The sequence below is a fragment of the Diabrotica undecimpunctata genome, chromosome 4 (assembly GCF_040954645.1).
Source record: "Diabrotica undecimpunctata isolate CICGRU chromosome 4, icDiaUnde3, whole genome shotgun sequence".
NCBI lineage: Eukaryota > Metazoa > Arthropoda > Insecta > Coleoptera > Chrysomelidae > Diabrotica > Diabrotica undecimpunctata.
In genome coordinates, this window is record NC_092806.1 from 44,214,376 (window position 1) to 44,231,469 (window position 17,094).

The following is a 17,094-nucleotide window of genomic DNA, read 5'->3' on the forward strand; positions in this document are numbered from 1 at the left end:
GACATAAGCATAAGGCGCGCGCCTGATGGAGGGTTAAAAAAGCAGTAAAAAGTCATTAGAAAATACTTCATAGACATACAAATTATGGTTCAATACAACTTCGTCTGTATTTCTTGTCATTTCCACATTACTAAGGATAGTGATTTCTTTCAATATTCCTAGCAATTTTTCTCCATTGGTCTATTTTCAGCTGTCCTAAGAGATTTATAGAATAAGTTTCTCAAATCTTAATTTGGCCAGACCATGTAGTTGGTGATCGTCCTCTTGATCTTGTCTCCGGAACGTTTCCAGAAACAATTAATCTCTTTAAACTATCGTCACCTCTGCAAACCAGGTGACTGAAAAATTACAGAATACGTTAGAGACACATTGTGGACAGCCTTTTTTAATTTCTAGTTGATTTACAATGGAAACGTTTGTCCTAGGAGCTGTCCAAGGTATGCGCAGCATTCTTATCCAGCACTACATCTAAAAAGCATCAATATTTAAGCTCTCGCGTTCGCGAAGAGGCCAGAAATAGCCTCGTATAGAAATATTGAGAATATAAGGCCATTCATCAGTCTCATCTTGATATTTTGAGAGATCTGTCTTTCCAAACTTTAGTTAGGCGATTTATCGCATTTTTGCCATACCAATACGTTTCCGAACTTCTGCTTCAGCATCAGCAAAACTTAAATTGGAGATTTTCCTACCAGCGACTGTTACTCCAGCGGCCCATCCATCTAAAAACAATTCCTCATGACATGTTCACCATAAATGTTAAATAAATCAAATCACAACACGCATTCTGGTCTAATACCTGTCTCGGTCTTGAATTGGTTTTAGAACTTCTGATCTAGTCGTATTGTTGCTATATTTAACTAGTACAGATTTTTAATAAGTGTCACCAGGTGCATTGGTGTGCACATTTATAATAAAATGGACCACAGATTTATCCAGCCTACACAGTCAAATGTCTTTTGGTAGTCAACGAGGCACATAATCATCGTTACTTGAAATTCTCTAGATTTTTCAATTAGTTGTCTCAAGTTCAGAATTTGTTCCCGTTTACCTTTACCCTTTACAAATCCCGCTTGTTCCCGAGGTATTTGGTAATATAGATAGGTTTTAAATCTGTTTTTGATGATATGCAACAAGATTTTACTAGCATGTGTTATAGGGTGGAACGAAAGAGGTCAAAAAAATAAAAGTAAATAAACATTTTTGTGGCTATCGTTTAAACGTTGTGTCAGATGACAAAATCAATCAGTGCGAAAACATTTTGAAATAAAAAGAAATCTTGAGGTTCCATATTGGATTTAAAAAATTGAAAAACAAAAAAAAATATATTTTTGTCGAAAAAAATCGATATGGCTGTGATCAAAAATCGTCTTTAGGATTGAAGAGCATCTTATGCAAAATTATTTTGAAATTAAACGAAGTTTGCAGGTTCCATAATACCATTGAAGCTTGATATGGTATGAAGCTTGATTATTAAATTATTCAAAGGTTAACGTGAAGTCTTCAGCTATTTTTAGATCAAGCAAGTAGAGGAGGGAGAAATGCAGATTTTACATCAATCTTGCAACCATTCACGCAAGCACATTAAATATATTCGTGTTCCCTTTAATAAAAACATTGGCAGAACTCTGGTCTACCTGGCCTTTCGGCAATTCCACCTCGCGCGTAAACAGGTAGCCGCAGAGGTGCCGTGTCCCAGCACCCCTAATAGGGAAGGAGTGCGTCAGGGTCGCAGCTCGTTCAAACTCACCTGGCTCTTGTGGAAATGAGAGTAGAGTAGTTCCACGATAGTCCCGTCTCGGATACTAGGAGTGTAGACCGGTAAACGTAACGCCGAAGCGCCCTGCGTGAGTTTCTACAAACCCGACACCTCAAACGACGGTTCTCCACCTCTCATTTCCTTCCCAATAGTCGCTTCTTACTTCTTACGACAGGAAGGGTAAATTGCCTCTGCCGTATTCTTATCTCCGCGAGCCGAACGGAGTCACGCAGGCACAGTGACACAACAGATAACAGTACTGTTGAGTTCCTTATCTCACATAGACGTGTCGCATCATAAACATATTCTTCGAAATGGCAACGCGAAGTAGTTTGAACTGTGAAATACTAGGTACAAGTATTGGTGTTTTCAATGATCGTGTTTTACCAACTAAGTGTGACACTCTAAAGTGTTTCCTCTTTATTCGTTATGAACTTAAGTTGACAAATATTAATAAAGATTCATCTATCGGCGACGTCTCGAATGCCGTTACAACGAAAGTAGAACAAATATGGATGAAGGCTTCTATTCCAACATTATCGCATAAGCGCATTTAAGATATGATTAAAAATATTTATACAGAGTATCAAAATCTCAAGCGATACACAAAAACTCAGGAAGCATCTGATTCATACAAAGAAAAAATTTGCCAGTTTCGAAAGGAGTGTAAAAAGTTATTTGATGTCGCGGCTTGCAAGTGCAACATGACTGGAACTGTGTGTGTGTACTTGTGATAAAATCAAGAAAGTACCACAAAATGAGTAAATTTTTCTTCAAGATCAACCATCCTGTAGAAAAATGGCAATTAGACCAGTGGATATTGCAGCATCTGCTGTAATAAGGAAGAAATTGAAAAGAACCATGAAGGCAAAGGCAAGTTCTCAAAAATATAATACTGACGAAATTATTCTTAAAGCATGTACCGTTAGAATAGAATAGAATAGAAATATGCTTTATTGTCACTGAAAATTATTGAACAATTTTATGGACAAAGCTAAAAAAAATCAGTCAAAAAATACAAATAGTATAAAACAAAAACAACTATAATAAAAAAACAGAACAATACAATTTTAAATTAGTAAAATTATTGTATCACTTACATAATTTGTACAGACAACAACAAATGAGACAAATTGTGGCCACTGCTTGAGACACCCAAATGTAATTATAAACAATACTAATTTTGTTTCTTTGTTATACATTAAGAAACTCGTCAACTGAATAATATGATCTTTCAGAGAGATAGATTTTTGTCATCTTACGAAACTTAATGAAAGATGTTGCGGATTTAATTTCTCTTGGAATGTGATTATAAAGTTTTTTTGCACTATATAGAATAGAATTCTTTACTAGCTGAGTGGACGGGATCGGTAAATAAACGTTACAATCCGAATTTCTAATGGAGTAGCCATGATCAGGTCTATCGGGAAAAATGTTTAGATGCTTGCGAATCAAACAAACCGTTTCCAAAATAAATAAAGCGGGAGGCGTCAAAATTTCGTGATTTTTGAAGTAGGTCTTTGCAATAAGTTGTTTGTTTAAGACCAAATAGATAACGAATTGCTCTTTTTTGCAACTTAAAAAAAGTATCAAATTGGGCCGCTGTAAGAGAACCCCAAAATGAAAGCCCATATTGAACATGGGACTCGAACAATGAGAAATATGCCATTTTGACATAAGATAAATTTAGTTCCTTCGAAAAAGATCTTATTGCAAAGCAAGCTGAGGCTAGTTTCTTCCTTAAGGAGTCAGTATGCAAGGACCATTTAAGATCGCTGTCGATAAGAATACCTAGAAATTTCACGGAATTAACGATACTGATTTAGCTCTCATTCAAAAGCAAGGGTTGAATGACTCCTTTATAAGATAATGCTACTGTCTTATCCACGTTAAAGCTAAGTAAGTTGGAGTCTGACCAAGCCTTGATTATGAGCAAATCAGCGGTTATAATTGAATGAAACATTGAAATATTAGAGCTGCTCTAAGTAATACTGGTATCATCAGCAAATAGAAAAATTCTCCCTTTAATTTTCAAGTAAGTGAATAATAAAAAAGTCATTAATAAAAAGTAAAAAAAATGGGACCTAATACTGAACCTTGCGGTACTCCACACCCAATGTCTTTACTAGACTCGGTGTCTTTTATTCTAGCCAATTATTTCCTACCTACCAAGTAAGTTTTGAACCAATTCAAAGACACAATTCCGAATTCCATAGAAAGTTAATTGTTTTAATATAATGTCGTGATTTACGCAGTCAAAGGCTTTGGAATAGTCGCAGAAAACGGTGGCGGAGGAGAGGTTACTATTTAGTGATAGATATACCTCATGTAACACAGAAAACATGGCATTACTAGTACATTTATTAGACAAAAAGCCGAACTGATTTTGCGATAAAATATTATGTTTAAGGAGAAAGGGCATAAGTCGAACTTTTATAAGCCTTTCAATAATTTTTGATAGTGCTGGTAACAAGACAATAGGTCTATAGTTGCAGTCATCAGATTTGTCTCCACCTTTATGAAGAGGAATAATGATGGCCGTCTTTAGGCAGTAAGGGGAATGTACCTTTTTCAAGGGAATCATTTACTAGCGAGACCATAACCTCCAATACATTATGCGGAAGATTTGAGAAAATTTTCCTCTAATCGTTCCATAAATAGTAGCTTATCTGACTCAAATTTTTCTGACGCAGATAATGATAAGGAAGAATTCATTGCTCCTTTGTCAACCAATCTCCACAGTCAAACCATCAGTCGTCACTTAACTCTACAGACTGCTGAGTCTATGTTAATATATACGTCTATGTGAAAAACGTGGTGTAACTGTGCAACCTTAACCTTAATATTAAAGAATTAAAAATTATCTCTCGATAGATATCTTAAACACAACCAAATTATTAGAAAAAAAAAACAAATGAGTAATATATTTTAAAATTATTAAAATTATAGTAATGTATTAAAAAAGTTCCAATAATGCTTATCAAAATCTTGTAAATATAACAGTTTTGATAGCAGTTTTACTTGTATCCTGTTTCGTTGCTGTGATTTACCAGCCAGTGAAAGCAGTAATCTATAGCTATATGGTGTTCGATGTTTTCATTTAACATCGATGTTAACGAATACCTAAATATCGATGACAAAACATTGACAATCTAGCGTTCCACATCGATGTTTTTCAATCATCGATGAACGTAACGCATCCCTAGCTAGGACTACGCAGAGTGCTGAAAGGTAGACAAAGTCAGAAAAAAAAAAGATCCGGAGATTCAAAATACCAACATTAAATTAAAGTGCTGCTGTTGCAGATTATATTGACTTAATTTCTATTTCTAAATGCAGTGTTACGGCATCTTCGTTGCTAAAACATATTTCGAATGAAGATGTAAGGGATATGATTGATTCTGGGAATTACAGAAACATAGAGGTATTAAACGGCCCCTGTCATACCCATTTCGTGGAAAGAACTGTTAAGTTAGTAACTGAAGTATCAACTGCTGTTTGTAAACCAGAATCAAGGGATGACTTTATTCTTTAAAGGTTGCAGTCTAGAAATATAACGCAATTTTTTAACACAAAATAAAAAAAAACAATCATAAAATGAAATATAAAACAATTATTTAGATTGAAAGAACTGGTAAAAAAATAAATTTTTTTAATTTTATTTTTTTTGTTATTTCCAAAAGTTTAAATTTAATATGGAATATGAAGATAGGGTCTAATACAAAAAAAATTCTTACAGTTTTATTATACATCAAAACGCAATTTTTTCGCACTAGCCCCATAAAAAATAATGACTTCGAATTTTTCGCTCTACCCTAATGTGTTATTAGTGACAGTGTGCGGTAGTTTTCACATCTGGTAGTAGTTCCTTTTCTATGTAGCGGGATATAAATTAAGTTACACCAATCAGATGGCTATTTGCCTGAATTCCAAACAGCGACAGAGATAGAATGGATAATATACACATATGTCCAAAAGTTTGGAATGCGTACAAATAATATATCTACGCCTATGGTGGTTTTAAAACTGTTGTTGATATTCATTCTAGAGGGTTATTAAATGAAATTGATAAAAAATTTAAATCGTTTTTGTGTGATTTTGGTCACATTAAACTGATTAGCGTATTTACACATTATTTCAGTATTTGTTTAAATTTGAATTGAGCGGTTTAAAAATGCCTAAAAACGAGATATCTCATTTTGACAGATCCAGAGTAATTGCTTTGTTACAACAGGACTTTAGTCAAAGTTATATCGCGAATATTGCTAATGTTACTCAGAGTACTGTATCGAAAATTAAAAAAAAAATTCCAAGATACAAATGACGTCAAGGATCGTCCCAGAAGTGGTAGAAATCGATGTACAACAGCAGCACAAGACCGGCAAATAACATCTATAGCTCGCAGAAATCGTCTGGAATCTACAAGTGGTATATCCAGAGAAATTTCTAGGCTTCAAGGACTGAATATTTCACGGCAAACAATAAAACGCAGACTAAATGCGGTAAATTTGTATCGTAGAAGACCGCTACTTGTTCCTAAACTAACCTATTAATACAAAATAGTAAGGTTGCAATGGGCTAGAGAAATGGTGCATCATGGTCCTAACTGGAATAACGTGATGTTCTCTGATGAGTCAAAAATTGACTTGGTATCTGATTCGCGAAGAACACTGGTTTGGAGGGCCCCAGGACGAAAAGACCCACTAGAAACAGCTAAACCGCGTGTCTCATTTGAAGGTGGCAGTATTATGGTTTGGGGTGGTATTATGAGTGGTACACGGACGTCACTGCTGGTTCTGGAGAGAAGAGTCACTGGTGCTATATACATCAAGAAAGTTATTCTATTATGCTATTCTGATTCCGAGGGGCAGTAGGTGATGAATTTGTGTTTATGCATGACAACGCACCTCCTCATCGAATATTAGCAGTACAAATTTTTTTTTTAAGAAGAAGGAATATCTACATTACAGTAGCCCTCGAATTCCCCCGACATTAACATTATCGAACATGCTTGGGACATTCTCAAAACACGCATCAAGAAGCGAAACAAACCCCCTATTACACTTCGAGAACTTACAAGATGCTGCTCGTGAAGAGTGGGATAGAATTCCGCAAGCCCAGCTCGACCAGTTAATCGGCAGCATTTCAAATCGCCTACAGGCTTGCATATATAGGCCAATGGAGGAAATACTTATTATTAGTTTTATTAAAAATTATTTTTTTCTATACTAATTTATTTTTAAATGTAAGTTCTACATTGTAAGTTTTTAACTCGAAGAAAATAAATATTTTTTTCGCATATCGTTTATCTGGTTTTGAGATTTATTTAGTATTGTTGAGAATTGAAACAAAATGATGTTTAACTATTCAGAAGATTTTATGTATAAAAATCAATAAAAAGATGAAATATTCCAATATTCCAAACTTTTGGACATATGTGCTGTTAAAGCAGGACAGCGTTCTGCGTTGTATGTTGTACTCCATATTAGCTTCAAATGCTTAACTATTAACTAAGGAAATAACAGGGAAAGCTCTCAACATTATTAAAAGTAATTGGGTTTAAAAGATACAACACAAGAATTAAAAAAAAAACATATAAACTTAAAATGTGCATAATCCACTACAAGAAAAATGAGAACAATAAAAAGAACAATAAGGTATATTCCGACCTGGTAATAAAAATATTAAAATCGACAATCAAATAAATTCTATGCTGCGATATCGATATAACACACAAACACTACTTTTATAATTTACATACCACATACAGTCATTTTCAAAGTCACGTGGAGCTTGGAATGATCCTTTTTAGATCGCACAACCTCATATAAAATGTTTATGGGTTATGACATAAGGTAATACTATTTCTACATATATACGAATACGAGGAAAATTCCAAATTTATTCCAATATATTATGGAAAACAGGGACTAGGAATTGAGAATCTTCAGTATTATTATGCTGAGCGGATTTTGGTAACGCATATTTCATGTATATATATATATATATATATATATATATATATATATATATATATATATATATATATATATATATATATATTATATATTTATATATAATAAGATTATTACGAAAATTAATAAGATTAATATTATTGCAAGAATTAACATTAAACTTAACAGTCTTCCGTGTTGAACCGCGTCGATTATTGCTGCGCCGAGCTTTCGACATCCTCTTCGATGTCTTCTTCAGGACTTCCGAGGTCTTAGTCTCCCGAGCCCTCAGACACTACTACACTGATCACTCATCAATGCATAACTGGTACTGGAAATAGAGGACGGTTCATTTATACTGTCGAAGGTGACGTGGTTTGGGTGGACGTTGACGTGGGGGATAGCATGATTAACAAAATTTGGCCTTTTTTCAATTTCTATGGCTGTTTGGATAATTTTTCTTATAGAAGCGGATAGGGGCTATAGCTCTGGAGTTTCCACAATCAGTTTTATGACTTGTATGAAGATAGTGTTGACCTAGAGCTGAAATTGAGTCGAAATTGCGCACAGAAGTGGAATGTTCATACATCCTCTTTTGGATTCTATGATTTGTTTGGCCTATATAGGATCGTAAAAGTAAAAGTAGAAGAAGAAATAACCGACCCTATAGAAGCTGGCATTGGGATAAGACTGAGATTGGGAGATTCCCTAAGTCGTCTATTGTTCAACCTGATTATGGATAAAATAATAAAAAAAGTAAGAACTACAAAAGGATACCAAATGGGAGAAAAACAATTTAAAATAATCTGCTATGCAGACGATGCAATACTACTCTCTTAAAGTGAAGATGATTATTAAAGTGTGTTGCACCAATTTAATATAACCGCCAGAAAATTTAACATGTTAATTTCCCCAAAAAAGACAAAATGCAAGGTTACAACAGCAAATTTACTAAGATGTAAATTAGAGCTGGTAGGTCAGATAATAGAACAAGTGATGAAGTTTAAATATCTAGGCATCACATCTAGCTAAAAAAAGCTCGAAACCGAAGTGGAAGATCAAGTGAATAGCGCAAACAGAGCCGCAGGCTGCCTAAATGAAACAATATGGAGAAATAAAAATATCGGGAAAAAAACGAAAGGCAGAATTTACAAAACAGTCATCGGACCAATAATAACATACGCGGCGGAAACAAGAACTGACACAGAGAAGACGAAATTGATGTTAGAAAGAGCAGAGATGAAAACACTTAGAAAAATTAATGGTAAGATACTATAGGACAGAGCTAGAAGTACAGATATACGACGTAGATGCAAGGTGGAGAACATCAAGAACAGGGTAAGAAATAGAACAGTAGAATGGAACTATCAGATAAACCGACTGACAACAAATAAAGTAGTAAAGACGGCAAGAGACCGTTCCCCAATAGGAAGACGATCAGTAGGAAGACCACGAAAACGATGGAACGACAACTTATTGGAGGCACATTGAAAAATAGACACTGCGCAAGGTATGTGGTCTTTGATTGTTCGGACAAGAGATGAAAGTTTTTCTTGTAAGGAAGAAAAGCTTTCGTATGATAAGGATCTGAGTCTTTGAATTAGGATTGAGTGGGAGATGATGTCTGTATGAAGAAATAAACTTGTGAATAAAAAAAAATATAAAATATTTTTTTTTTAATAACCGCAGCGGTTATAGGAATTTAAACTTTATAAGTGATTTAGTTTACCATATTCCAATCCTCTTGTATAAATTCTAGTGTTCTTGAACAACGACATTTTCATTTCTAAAAATGATACAAGCCATTCATTATGCTTCGAAGGGCACGTAAAGCCGTCGGTTTCCCTGAGGTAGTGTGCATCGACACTAGCTACTTGAAACAGGGTTAAAGAGTGCCAGAGTATTGGGATTTCAGTTGGCTATAAAAAGACATGATATATCAATAATTGTATATCATGTCAATGGGCTTACATGGAGGAATGTTAAAACGATCTATAACTATAAATGAACATCACTTATTGGTTTTAGAAACTAAAAGAAATACTGGCATGACGTGATGTCAAATTGTGATGTAAGTATTGGAAGTATTTTTGTTTTCACAACGTTAATCCACGATTTTTTTTTGTTTTTTTTTGTAAAAAGAGTTTACTTTTAGCTTGAATATGTTTGTGTTTAATAAAGTTTCCAAAATTTGATACTTTTATGTAGCTTTTGTATGCAAGTTTTCATGAAACGATCATGTTTTTGCATTCATAATCACACCACAGGAGACTTCGAGATTTTGGCTAAAAATTTTTTTTTATATTCAAAGCAAATGAGGCAGTATCGTCAATTGCCTTTAAAAGGAAGTCAAATCGTTCTGATTAAGTAATATTATCGGTTACACTTTCAGACAATGTTTTTTCTATATGACATTTAAAGACAAGTAAGTCAGTTGAACCCACGGTATTGGGAACAGGACCCAAGTAACGTATAAAATTACATTGGATGTAACTAGGGATAGATCCACCAAATTAGCAAAAATGAATTACTGTTAACTAGCGCGTCCACTATACACTTGACTTAAGCGAAATCTTTCAAGGAACCCTACCTATTGAAATCCATTGAAATCCCCACAAATAAAAACGTTACCACTAAAATGAATGCAAAATTTTTCTCAATCTCTACAAGTAATAATTGATACTTTGTGTGGTTTACAAATGAAAACAATTACCAACTTGATTTGTTTTATAAAGTCTGCACACGATTTAATACCTTTATTAAAGTTTTAAGTTGCTTTAATTTCAGTGAAACAAAGGTTATTTGATATGAGAATGGCTACATCATCGTAACTATCAGGTCTATCACTTCTGATAACATAGTTACCTGTTAAAGCAAAATTTTCATTTTTAGAAAGCCGCGTCTCATTAAGCAAAATGACATCAATAACATTGTTTTCAAGATAATTAAGTAAACTCGGTGTATGTTTATTTATATGGTCCTTCTAGAAGGTATCCAGAAAAAAGAAAGGAGAATTATAATTTTACGGTATTTATTTCTATCACTTGAAATATAAAATTTCAACAAATAATTCATCTCATTTACTTATACAACCTCCATTTAAATCTAAACACTTAACTAAACATCCAGGTACACCCGAAACTAGGTCAAGGCCATAATTTTTGGTAATGTTGTAAAACTGACCGAATCAAACCTTCTTTATCTCGTGCCGCTACTCGTTCCATTTCAATCTTCATCAGTCCCCATATGTTTTCAATAAGGCTAAGATCTGGAGATGCTGCTGGCCACGCTGCTGTTCTTGTATCCAAGCTTGAGTATAAGCAGAAGTGTGTCTTGCATTATCTTGCTGAAAACGCCACCCCTCTGGATATAAAACATGAGCTGTTTCAAGAAGAAAACCATTTAGGATGTCAGAATATTTCGCACCTTCAACAGTACTATTAACTATACAGAGAGGTTGTTGATATATTGCTCTCCAAACCATTATTTCAGTGGGAAATTTGTAAATTTGAACGGTAGGATTTTCTCCCGTTAGGACTTTTAGGTGATTTGCACCAAGCTGGAAACATCAGATATAAAGACATTGACATGCGGACAGTTTTTGGGCACACTTTTATTCTTCGATGATTTCCAAATCTGTTCGCTAATTTTCGAAACCCTAGGCACGGATTTTGTCGTCCTAAAGCCACTAAAGCATTTAAATTGTTTCCGCGAATCTCACGCGGTCTACCCGAAACTGGTCTATGTCTCATATCTATGCCATTTTTTATCCTCTTTATTGTTTCATACACTGCACTTTTCCGAGTTCAGTCAATTTCACTAATTTTTTAACGTTTTGGACACCCTTTCTATAGAAATATTCTACCACTTTTGTTTTTTTCTACTTGCGACATTATTTCACAAATCTTAAGTCTGTTTACAAAAACAATATTTGACAGATAGTGTTGTCATGCGATTTTGTCCATAACCTACTATCGGCACAACCTACTTGATGCATTACTTTTGTCTTAAAATTTTACAAAAAGGAAATCTATTAAAATTAGGAACAATATAAAATTCCGGATACTTTCAAGACGGACTATAGATTGACAGTTCCACTGAATTATTTTAAATATCCTGTTATTTTCTACCACTTTTAATATCTATTAGGTTTAATAATATTTTAGGATTATTTTTTAGATAAAATTTTCTACCAAGGTTGGAATTTCATTGATTAGTTTAGATTTTATTTTTTTTATAAGCCATAAACTCGTATCGGAAGGGATTAGGGATTATAGGTTGGGATAAGGTATTTTTAGCATTGTGAAATCTTGGAAAAGTTTATGGGTTTTGTTCGCAGTAGGAAAGATAGCTTTACGTTTACTTCTTGTTGTTCTTAAAGTAGGTAAATAGGATTGATTTTGATTTTTACCTTCAAGGACGCTGGGGGTTAAGACACGGAAATCTTTTATAGTATTAAAAATATAAAATCTAATCTATGTAATTACCTTGACGTATGACAGATTGTTAGCTATGATTTCTGCCCCTTTAAAAGTAGTTTTTCCTAAAGCCATGATTGATTTGACTTTGTATTAATGTTTAAATATAAAGAACACTGTATAAAGAGTGAGTTGTGCTTAGTGGAGTTGCAATGCACACAGAATAGGGAGCTAGTGTATGTTTAATTATTATCATGAGTCTGACTACATTTTCATTTTTTTACAACGATTTGTGGTTAATTTGCATTGCAAATCCGAACCGAAACTAAAAGCCGAAATTTAGGAATGCTATTTTCTTTAAATATCAAAATTATCATGTGGAGAGGAACAAAAATTTTTCGTTATTCGAATCAATTATTTTTCGTTTTCTTCTTACTTCGACAAAATATTTTTTAGAATGTAATTTTTATCCAAAAAGTATCGACTGTCCTAATAATTCGCTTCTTTTAATTAAAAATGACGGAAGTTTTAAAAATTACTTTTACCTAATTTCGTGTTTAAAATACTTGTTTTTAAATAACTATATGAACGACACGTACTGGTGATAAATAGGTCGTTTTTGTCTGTACATTCTACGAACACATAGTAATCTCCTGAATCATTTTATTTATATCTAATATTTAAATTAATGTACCTTTTTTCTTTTTTCTTCCATATCCATTAAGGACGTGTAATTCTGGGAAGGCTGAACATCCTCCTCCCCCCAATTCAGTCATAATAGTAATTAATTGGATCCTTTTTGTAGATCGGTTTGTTTCTTTATTAAAATTAAATACCTACAAAATTGTTAATGGTACTAGTCAAGGACAGCGGCATAAATTATTAATAGCTATACACACTTGGTCATTGTCCAATGGATACTTATTAAATTCCACCCTTAAGGAGCACTGTTGTAGAAGCAGCTCCGACATTGCTGATAGCACCACGAGTATCATCGCCAACATAATATCTCCTTGCATTCAATGTTAACCAATTGTAGTATTGTAGTTATTGAGACATGCCCCTTATCTTGTTGGCCACATTCTAACTCTACCAATTTGCATTTCAGTGATGCCAGTCTATTGTACGCCAAACGCATGTTGAATTACATCCACTACTTCTAGATTAGTGTCAAAAATATTCAGGAATTTGCCGTCTTTTGTACATATAACGCTCCTTACTCGTTGGGGGTCGACTTCTATTTCTGTTAGCCCATATTCGGTGTCTCCATTCTAAAAGTCTTTTTGTCCACCAGTCATCAACTGATCTTGCCACATGACCTGACCAGTTCCCCTTTAGTGTTGTTATCCTTTCAATATCGTCTGCTGGGTATTCTATTACGTAGAGAAATCCCTAACATTATTCTCTCCATTGCCCTTTCCGCAACTAGTAGTTTACTCACTGTTGTTCTTGTGAGTGTTAGGGTTTCTGCGCAGGTCATTACTGGCAAAATACACTGATTAAATACTTTTCTTTTCCAACACATTGGAATCTTGGACATAAAAATATTCTTCATCCTTCCAAATGCAGCCCAAGCGAGGTTTATTCTTCTTTTCAGCTCGATTGTTTGGTTGTCTCAACCTATTCTGATCTCATGGCGCAAGTATTTATAGGAGTCAACTGGCTCAATATATTTGTCTTCTACTGAGATGTTTTTGTTGTGGACTAAATTTGTCATAAATTGTGTTTTTGAAAAATTTAATTTAAGACCAACTCTTTTTGTGGCAGTATGGAGTGCTTGGAGCATTATCTGTGCCTGATTAAAGCTGTCTGCAATAAGAACGATATCATCTGCAAATTTAAGGTTATTTAAAAATTTTCCATCTACATTGATGCCCTTTTCGTTCCAATCTATTGTCTTACAAGCGTATTGTAGCAAAGTTGTAAATAATTTTGGAGACATCTTGTCTCCTTGCCGAACACCTCTTTTAATACGAAAGTTCCCAGTATCTTCATTAAGTCTTACACAGGTTGTAGCATGCTGACAGATGTATCGGATGAGGGATATGTATCGGTAATCTATTCTACATTGTGTTAGAGCTTGGAGCATTTCACTTTAATTGACCGTATCAAATGCTTTTTCAAAGTCGAGAAAGACAAGTATTAGGGGTCTATTATATTAAATGGTTTTTTCAATCAACAACTTAATGGTTTGCAAATGATCATTTGTTCCGTATCCAGCTCTAAATCCTGCTTGCTCGCAAGGTTGATAGAAGTCTAGTTTTGATGTCGACCTATTAGTTATTATATTCATAAACAACTTATAAACGTGAGATAACAAGCTAATAGGTCTATAGTTCTTTAGCTCTGTTATATCTCCCTTTTTGTGCATGACTACTATAACAGCTTTATTCCACTGATATGGTGTAATCTCAATTATATCAATTATAATCAATTATATAACTTATGCCTTTCAAAAGAGGTTACACCATCTAATTCAGTGTAAGAAAATGCCTTGAGTTCAAAGACACCAAAATTACCACCATTTTAGCGATTTTGATAGGGGTTGAATTATTACGACATAGAGGTATGGGTTTTTCGTATCGCGAAATTGGCCGTTGTATCATTATACGGCAATGACGGTTGTACGTGTCTATCGTGTGTGGACAAACAAAGGTAGAGGAACACGAAGAAGACCAACTGGTCAACGGCAGGATTGGGTGGCAGAATAATGCAGAACAGCGATAAATCACGACTGTGTTTAGGAATGCATGATAGTCGTAGGATGGTAAGACCTCGCCGTGGAGAGCGACGAGATATCGGGTTTACTGTTGAGAGGAATATACACAGGACAGTTGGAAACCTCGTTCCAAGTTGCTTAGAACGAGGTGCCACAAGCAGACATTGACCATCTCATTTTGTCAATGTCTAGACGTATACAGGAGTGTATTTAGCTACGGGGTCGCCAAACACATTATGATTTTTTTGATTATTTGTTAATAAAAATTCTTGACAACGTTATCGTTTCATTCTTGATGTAAATCTGCCATGTAGCCAAAAAAATAAGTTCAAGAAGTTATTATGTCACTGAGTATATAAAGAGTTTACACCAAAACATACGTTTAAATTTTTATTGAAATATTTATTTTAAAATAAATTTACCAAAATCCCATGAGTCCTTTACTAGGAGATTCCTTAATTTATTTAAAAAAAAAATCGATGTTTCAGAAACATTATAATAAGATAGCATGATCAAAATAAAAAGAAGAAATAGACAGTAATAATCCCATTTAAAATTTCACAATATTTTACTTAATATACTAATTACAAACCCATGTATTTGTAGACACCTCGTATCAGCCAACTAAAAAGTAAGTACCGCTAAAAGTTTAAAGAGCAAAGTATGGAAATTGTTTTAAAAGAAAAATATTTACTGCAGTTTGCTGTATTTAAAATATTTAGAATCCTATTTCCTTTCTCTACCTAAGTACATAATTATCCAGAAAAGTTTTAGCTGCAATGAAATTATGTTTTATTTATCATTGCTGAGTTGATATTATTTATAATACCTTTTAATGTTAATATCATTTGTTAAAAGATAAAATACACTAATAATGCAAATACCGAACATAAAATGATGGAGAATAGATTATAAACATGGAAATCTTTTGTTTTTCTGAATATAATAAATCATAACCCTTTCAAATGTAAGATTCTGAAACTACTTTCTTGTGGCATGTCTAATTTAAACATTATGTTTATGGAATTAAGCCACAGAATTGGTTGTAATAAAAATCACATTTTTAACTAATTACTGATCGACGTTTCGATTTCCTGTGCAAGACAGATTGGGCGGGAGAGTCCTCAACCCCGACACGGCACGTCCCAATGGCTGATAGGGAAGTTTCTGTAGATATGCAGGATAGATACAAATAAGGCTTAGCCAAATAAGTATCCTTTGATCAAATAAAAGGCAGATATCGAGCACAGTTTATTAATTAAAGTCCAAGTACTTTTGCCTCCTAGAGCATCTTCAGGGGCATTTCGTCAATTTTGGCCTATCTAACAATCAAGGAATGTCCTAAACATAAAATTGTACATTACACTACACTACACATGGACAATCAGTTAAAATTTTTTAAAAGATAGGTGAAGCTACATTATGGTTGGCATCAGGAGAGAGAATGCAGAGAATTCATTCTCTCTATTCGAACTGATATTTGTTGAAAATCTACAACTGTTTTGTTTACTTTTTCGACACCATGAATCCCATTCTAAAATATCTTTTGGTCCTATTTGTATTATTTAATTTTCCAGTTGTTTTGTTTCTTGCGGGGCAAGAATATATATTGTGTATTTTCCATAATTTAGTATATGTTTCCTAATAAGTACTTTTCACATTCTATATCCCAATTTTCATTATTTCCTTGGATTGTTTCCTTTTTCTTGTGTTTATTTTTGCGTTTCCATAAACGTATTCTCTTGTCATGTCATTACGGTATCATACCTTCACAGATGTTTTTCTTCTAGGGGAGGATGGGGCATCATGGACCATGGGGGTAATGTAAACCACATCGGTTATTTTGTTTAAAATTGGCAATACTGCATCTAGTAACTACTACAAATATGCGTAGACATCTTATCTACTTTTAGTATGAGTGTGAACGCACGGAGAGTACGTTCAGACGTGTTATAATTAAAAACACGTGTTTCGTCGCTGCTGATCTAAGGAATTTACTACTTTTGACTAAAGATTTCTCGGTAAGTAGACATAATTATTTTAACTTTTTGATACTGTGGTGTTGCTTGTAAAATGTGCTTTTAATAATTAAGATTTGCTTTTGATACGTTGTGAACTGGTACGTTAATTTCCATATTTTGAATGTGTACTACGCATGGGGCAACGTGGACTAGGAGTGGTTCACATTGCCCCATTATATTTTCTTGACACTTTTTTAATTATATGCTTCTTTTGCAGTTAGAA

The 17,094-nt window shown here is 33.9% G+C and overlaps 1 protein-coding gene across 2 annotated transcripts in view; it reads right to left on the reverse strand.

Annotated features, from left to right (window-relative positions):
• Positions 1–7,563, reverse strand: part of LOC140439464 (odorant receptor Or1-like) — a 167,948-nt gene extending 160,385 nt beyond the window's left edge. For both annotated transcript variants that reach the window (XM_072529388.1, XM_072529387.1), the window contains exon 1: positions 7,521–7,563. In XM_072529388.1, coding sequence (XP_072385489.1) covers positions 7,521–7,533 — 13 coding nt within the window. In that variant the 5' untranslated portion in view covers positions 7,534–7,563. The remainder of the gene's footprint in view (positions 1–7,520) is intronic.
• Between the last annotated feature and the right edge of the window lie 9,531 nt (positions 7,564–17,094).